The sequence below is a fragment of the Tachypleus tridentatus genome, chromosome 2 (assembly GCF_004210375.1).
Source record: "Tachypleus tridentatus isolate NWPU-2018 chromosome 2, ASM421037v1, whole genome shotgun sequence".
Taxonomy (NCBI): Eukaryota; Metazoa; Arthropoda; class Merostomata; order Xiphosura; family Limulidae; genus Tachypleus; species Tachypleus tridentatus.
The window spans coordinates 15,917,649-15,925,195 of NC_134826.1; the positions used below are offsets into that span (position 1 = coordinate 15,917,649).

General features: G+C 34.6%; 1 protein-coding gene across 1 annotated transcript; it reads left to right on the plus strand.

The window, feature by feature from the left end:
• The first annotated feature begins 460 nt into the window (after window positions 1–460).
• LOC143238658 (peptidylglycine alpha-hydroxylating monooxygenase-like) lies at window positions 461–7,536 on the plus strand. The gene is made up of 5 exons (XM_076479076.1): window positions 461–698; window positions 4,287–4,373; window positions 4,893–4,950; window positions 5,439–5,503; window positions 6,176–7,536. Exons 1-5 carry the CDS (start codon window positions 689–691, stop codon window positions 6,346–6,348), a joined length of 393 nt encoding a protein of 130 aa, XP_076335191.1. The 5' UTR covers window positions 461–688; the 3' UTR covers window positions 6,349–7,536.
• Window positions 7,537–7,547: the final 11 nt, after the last annotated feature.

Below are 7,547 nucleotides of genomic sequence, written 5' to 3' on the forward strand. Positions count from 1 at the left end.
CTGTCTGTGCTAAGTCCGCCACGGTTATCGAAAAATCATTTTTAGCGTTAATTAGCGTTCATACTTACACCTGTTTCACTGTCGACCTTCACTGATATAGTGTCTTTTGAACAACTTTATGTGCATAGGAAAATACAAATGTTAAAAAATGTTATATTCCTTTGTCGTTTTCAAATATAACTATGTTTTTTGTTTTGTTTTCATGACAGTTCATTGGCGTCCAATGTTACCTGCACGAACTTATATGTACAATATACAAAAGAAACGAAACGATGAAAAAAACGAAAGAAACCACTCGTGGAAAGGTGATGTCATAACAGAAACTTGCACTTCTGCAAAAGTGTACACAATGTGATATGATAAGTAAAATGAGAGAATTTTATATAGAAAAGGAAGAAAGTTTGATAACAAAGGAACAGGAAAAGAAGAAACACATCTTCGCAGAACTGAGGTCAAGACTCAATCACATAATGCTATTTTTAGAAGCATAATATTACTATAATATTTGTATGTGTAAATTATCTTGAACGTTACATTAACCGAGATTTCTGAGCGATCAGTGGTCAGTGTTTAATTTTTATTAACCGGTAAACTTTCTTTCAGGAACCTTGTAACGTCACAAACAAGTTGTTCGTTAGCCCGGGTTGTTTAAGCTTGCGCTGTTGTTCTGTCTAATCACAGAAACAGTATGTTATTACGTGAGTACTTTGTTTTTTCGCTGTTCACTTCGTACAGGGGGGACACTTTGGGTCAAACACGTAGAACTCGAGGTGTGTGGCAACCTAGCAACATCCTTAAAATGTAACACTCTTTAAAAAATCGATATAATTTCATCCCACGTTTCAGCAGCGATTTCTTATATCATATCGACGAAGTGCAGGACCAGGAGTTAAAATGGCTTCCTCATCACGACTGAAGAATCTCTATTCAGTCACAATATTTTGGATTTTGTGGTTAAGCCTAAAGTGTATGTTACATCCCGTTTCCGCTGAAATAAAGCTTCCGTTACTAATGCCTGATGTTCAGCCTAAAGTGGTAAGTATTCTGTTTAAGTACGTAGCTTGAAGTTTTGTACATATACTACCATATGGTAGGAAAGTATTTTGTTAAGACGAAAATACTTAGCTTGTATAAGTATGGCTAGTGGCTAGTCATCACAACCCACCACCAAATCTAGGGCTACACGAGGATTATCTGCTCTAGTCATTCCTAGTTTAGAAGTGTAAGACAAGAGGGAAAGGAGCTAGTCATCACAACCCACCACCAACTCTAAGGCTACCTGAGGGCTATCAGCACTAGTCATCCCTAGTTAACAGTGTAAGACTAGAAGGAAGGCAGCTAGTCATCACAACCCACCACCAACTCTAGGGCTACATGAGGGCTATCTGCACTAGTCATCCCTAGTTTATCAGTGTAAGACTAGAAGGAAGGCAGCTAGTCATCACATCCCACCACCAACTCTAGGGCTACACGAGGACTATCTGCCCTAGTCATCCCTAGTTTAGCAGTGTGAGACAAGAGGGAAGGCAGCTAATCATCACCACCAACTCTTGGGCTACTCTTTTACCAAAGAGTAATGGGATTGATCGTCACATTATAACCTTCTTTTAAAACAAGATCAAGAAGAAATAAAATACACAAATAAAAGAATACCAGGAAGATATTTATTGAAATTTAAAAGAAGTTCAGGAGGTGAGAGATGGAAATTCCAGAGAAGAATTAAAAGGCAAAGAAATGATATGTAAATATGAAGAAAAACATAAATCTTATTGAATACTCAATCAATGAAGGTATTGGAGATGTATAGTGGGATTATAAGGAGATTAAAGAAATACTAAAAGGATGTAAAGACAGAATTAAAAAAGTAGAAAAGTAAATGAACAAAGTGAAAAGTGAAGTGCAAACCATCTATAATGTGTAGAAAAATTATAAGAAGATCACTGAGATAGAAATGAACATTAATGACAGAATGAAACATGTGGAAAATGAGTTGATAAATGCAAAGATCAAACCAGCCACACCTCTTTTTGTTTTGTTTTTTACATCTCCACAAGAATTCCAACATAAAACACTATTTACTATCTCATATAGAATAGAAACTCCTACTTTTTGTACTCCTGTTTCTTCTATTGCTGTATAATCTTTGGCCAAAGAACCTTCTTGGAATACAACTGCCGTTACAATATTAAAATAAGTTCCACAATTTATTCGGTCATTTTGACAACATCATTCACTTGAACACCAATGAATTATAATGTGAAAATACCATGGGAGGCAGATTAAACTTAGACCATAATAATCTAGAGTCAACAGGTGAAATGGTGAACAATAAGTTATTATTTTTGCCAACTCTTTGAAAGGACCAGATTTAGCAACATTAAACAACCTTGCACCTGAAAGTCACAACAACTGTCAAGTACTAGTAACTGCCTTATCCAACAGGTGCCTGAGGGAAGTATTCAAAAGCAAAGATCAGAATAGAGAGGAGAGAACAGATCCCAGGTGAACTTGTGGAAAGGCTTTCTTAGTTATCTTAACCAGGTGCTTTACATGAAATGGTGGATCCACTCGCACATGACTGATTAATATATGCAGTAAGAGGTAAGGATATGCAAGTTAGGTTAAAGCAAAGCAGGTGTTTATTGTTAAAAGAAGATTTTCAGTTGGTGGTGGAACTTAATCAATTAAAGATCTCATTTAAAAGTACAATGTCATCAGATCATGTAGTATTGAAATATAACTTTTTTTACAATAGTCTAGAAAATCTGAAAGGACTAATTAGACAATTAGTTACATATAAGAGAGGAAATAAACCAGAGCAGGTGACACTCAAATGGACATACTGTAAAGAACTGCAGGCAAAAGCTTCTAATAGTTGATATCAATAAAATATAATTATTATAAATGATGGTAACATGTCCATTACAGCTGAGGCTGTGAAGAATTGGTAGCTGTTAATACTTAAAGAAGAAAATACCCTAAGGATGAATCTTTGATCCTAACAAGATAAAAAAAACAAAAAAAAAGCTGTTAACATATTGAAAAACAGGAAGTAGCTGGAATTGTGGGGCAGAGTTCAGCTGAGAACACTGCACCTGCTCCATATGATGTAAGAAATTCATTATTTAACAAAACCACTCTATAAGTCCAATGGTTTATTGATGGGAAGCCTTGCAATATGTTGTTTGACACTGGTTTTACAGCTGCACTTATTCAAGTAGTCACAAACGCCAAGAAGTAAAAAATTGAAACTTACCTTCACTGTAGAATGTTTTTCTACACTGCATGATATGTGGATAATTTACTTTGCAAATGAGTGCATACTTGGAGCTGACTTCTTGTAGAGACATGGATTGAAGGCTAAGCTAATTTCAAATGGCTTTGCAGACTATGACCAGGAAATCCCTGTGCATTACATGACAATTACTATGCCAGAGATTGAAATTTTGGTAACAATGAGAGAAGCAGTTGTTGTACCATGAAGAAGTGAAATGTTCATACCAGTATTTTCATAAATACATTTACATCTGTTGACTAATCAACAGAGTACAGTAGAACCAAACACTTCAGCATGTTCCGGAGGATTATTGACTGAAAGATCTCTCACTGATCTGTAGAAAAGATGTCACCATTATTGTAATAAACACAACAAATCATGAAATTCAAGTCAACTCTGGAGAAGACAGAGTAAGATGTGAGGATGTACTGGAAGTATTCTGTATCAAAGAACATCAGAAGTAGTTACTTTTGAGGGAAGTCCCAATCTGATGAAGAGGAACCTATTTTTCAGAAGATAAAGTATGGAAACATTGTGAATGGAAGAAACATTTATTATGTTTTGACAAGTTTGTGTCATGATCAGGAAGCTGATGATGCCTGAAGCTTCTCCATATATTGTTTATTTCACTTCCCATTCAAGCTGTTTCCATACTTTATTTTGATGGAGTGTAACCTCTCTGAACTGCCTGGAATGTCTTATCTTAATGACAGAACATCACGTGGGAAGACATTTGAAAATGCTTATAGGGAAACTAAGGAAATTTCTGGATTGGTCAAATAAAGGAAATCTCAGGCGAAATTCCAAGAAGTGTGAATTGTCCCTTCAACATTTGAGTTTAATGGAACATACAATCAGCATACAGACCAATTTGAGATTAAATATGTTCAGGTTTGTGAGCACATTGAAGAAAGAAAATATATTTGTTTATTTGTGATGCATACGACTTGTTTTAGCCAATCTTGACCGTCCAGTATTGCTTCTTCTTATGTCTGTTGTACGTTTTCAGGTGTTGGCTTCAAAGTGGGAGGAAGAGACTCAGGAATCAATTACTTATTATTGCAGGTACATTATGCCAATGTGGACAAGTTTATTGGTAAGTGTATTTTGTTTGTATTTAACAATTATTATAAAACTATTTATGCTGAATTTGCAGTAAATGTATTTACTGATTAGCTGAGACCGGTTGATACAAGACACATGTTGAATGACAAAAAAGTAAACTTCAAACCATTATAGCAACAGCTATGCAAACTGAGAAACACGTTAAGTTATTTTGTTTGATGAACTAATTGTAAACTAGACTGTGACGGAAGCAAAATTCCAATAGAAAAGTTTACACACAAAAATGCTTTTCTGTATTGGTTGGTGTCATGAAATATAACCAGTGTATAGACGTATAGCCTGTTACATGTAACATATTAATTTGACACAATAATGTTAAACAGTAAACAACCTTAATGTACACATTACATTCCATATTTGATTATTTCTGAAGCTTTATTACTCCTTATGAAAAAGAGAAGTAAACTGAGCAAGCACGCTCTTTTGAAACTGTTTTCTTATTGGCTAATTTTCCTGCTGAATCTACAAACCTTCTGCTCTTTCTCTCTAGCTGGTGAAACTGACAACTCTGGAATTATCTTAACAGTGGTTCCTGGGATTTCTAGCAGGTAAACTAAACTTTTTTTTAACACACATACACATGTCTATGAGTGTATCGTACTAATATTCACTGGTTACAGCATTCAACTTTTAAGCAGAAATGAGCCACATGGTTAAATGTAATCCAATGTAAAATGTAATTTAACTGTAACACACAACCAAACTGAAACTGATCATTTGTTTTTTTATTGGCTTTTTAGAAGAATGATTACAAATACTTGTGTTTATTTCATCCATTGCTTCAAACATCATGGTTTTTATCTGATGTCTACAAACACAATTTATTGATTTAACAGAAAATTTTAAATGTTTTTATCAGCAACATAAATATTTTTTATGTAAATATAAATGTATTTATAAATACATATGATATTATTTTTGATGGTTGTTTCATCATTATTATTGCAATACAAATACAAGCTCATAAATATTGAGTGAAGTTCCAGTTATTTTTCAGGATGAAATGTAACATAAATTATTATATCACATTTAACAGAGTGACCAAAAGGGCTGGAGTGCTGCTACTGGGAACTGATGGGAGAATTCCAGCTCATAAAGAGGGTAAGTACAAAAATAATATACAAACACAAAGTGTTCTAGAACTCAGGGTCATAATTTGCATAGAAAATGATACAATAACTACATGGCAGTGCATTTTGTAATACCATATCTTTTGGTCTATATTTTAATCTTAACAGAGCTTGAATTTTATTACATTTATTTCCAATATTTATTCATTTGTAACAGTTTTGCCCAAAACAGATGATCACCTGGTGAAGTTATTCTTGATGACAAGAAACCTACTTGAAATAAAAATGTATCTCAGAATGACTGGTATGGGTATTAACATTTTTATTGATAAAGAGAGAACAACATTTTGACCTTCCTAGGTCATCTTCAGGTTTCTTAACCAGCCATTCTGAGATACAAAAATGTCACCTGCTCCATTTAGAACTTGTGATGTAGTCTAAGTTTCTTTAGTTATCAAATTCACAGGATAATTATAAAGGTGATTACACTATGTAACAAAATTTTTACTTTTTCTTCTTCATGGGCATAAAGTGTTATTTCCCAATTGCTTATGCCTAAAGTAAATGGAAAAGACCTATTTTACTCTTTAAACTTTACTTTTGTGACCTGGATAATGAAATTTTCAAATTTACCCATTTTCTGGAACATTCCAGGTAGATTCAGTGCTGAGTAGCTGATAGAGAATTTTCTTCAACTTTCTAGAATGTTGTAGAAGCCTCAAAGCTGTGCTGCTCCATAACGGGAATAAGGATCCATTTCTTCCCCTGGCTCATTCGGTGCACCTCAAAGAGGATTATAAGAGCATCAAGACCTTGGTAGAAGTCTTGAAGTATGATGAGTATGGTGGGAGGTTATCGGAGACTTCAGAATGGTGACATTCCTGATGGGGCTTCAAGGAGGCTTTACCAAGTTTCCCTATTATCTATGCCTTTAAGAAAACAGGAACACAGCAGTGCACTACAACAGGAAGCACTGGCCACAATAGACAGAGTTCACTGTGAGGAGGCACAATGTCAAGTCTGAACCACTAGTGGATTTCCAGAAGGTGTTGTTCCCACCGTTGCACTTAAATTGGGTTTTATGAAACAATTTGTCACAGCTCTTGATAAGGAGCCTGCAGCCTTCAAATACCTTCAAGACTTCTTCCTTCCTAAGCTGTCAGAAGCAAAGGTCAAAGCCGGTTTCTTCAATGGACCACAAATAAAAAAATATCCTGGAGTACACGGAATTCCCCAAAAAGCTCAATATGAAGTAAAAAAACATGGGGCAGCTTTGTCGCAGTGGTTCAGGGCTTCTTGGGCAATCACAAGGCCAAAAATTATGTGGAACAGGTTGAGGCTCTGGTGAAGAACTATGGCAAAATGGGCTGCAGGATGTTCCTGGAAGTCCGTATCCTTGATGCTCATCTTGGTGAATTCAAGGAGAACATATGAACATACTCAGAGGAGCAAGACAAAAGTTTCCACCAAGATATACTGGACTTTGAACGCTGCTAACAAATCTCAAAAATCTACTCACTTCTAAACATTTTTGTATAACTTTAGTGTAAATACATGTAAATCTTAATTCATATGTCATTTTATTCAGACCTTATGTAAATGAAAATTTGCCCGTTTTTACACAGAAAATAAGTTAATTTCTAAATTTCATTATCCAGGTCACAAAAGTAAAGTTTGAAAGGAATAATGGTAATTTTTTGTACTTTTACAACATAAACAATTATGAAATAACACATACTGTCCAGGAACAAAATTTTTATTACATAATGTGATTATATCTTTAAAACTCGTAATCTAGGGAAAGCTAAATTTTATCAAAGGAACCATGAGAACTGAATGTCTTATCAGTGTAAGTTTGAACAGGATACATTATCTTAGCAGTATTCTGCAGATTGACATGTATTTTATGTACATAATTGAACTGGTGTTGTTAAAAATAGAGAGACAGAAGAAAAAATGAAATCAGAACTGCTCTGGGAGAAAAGTGATTTTACTATACGGTATTATATGGCTTTCAAACAAAACCATGTAACACATCCATACTTTCTTCAGTAATACCTCTGATCTTAATGCAA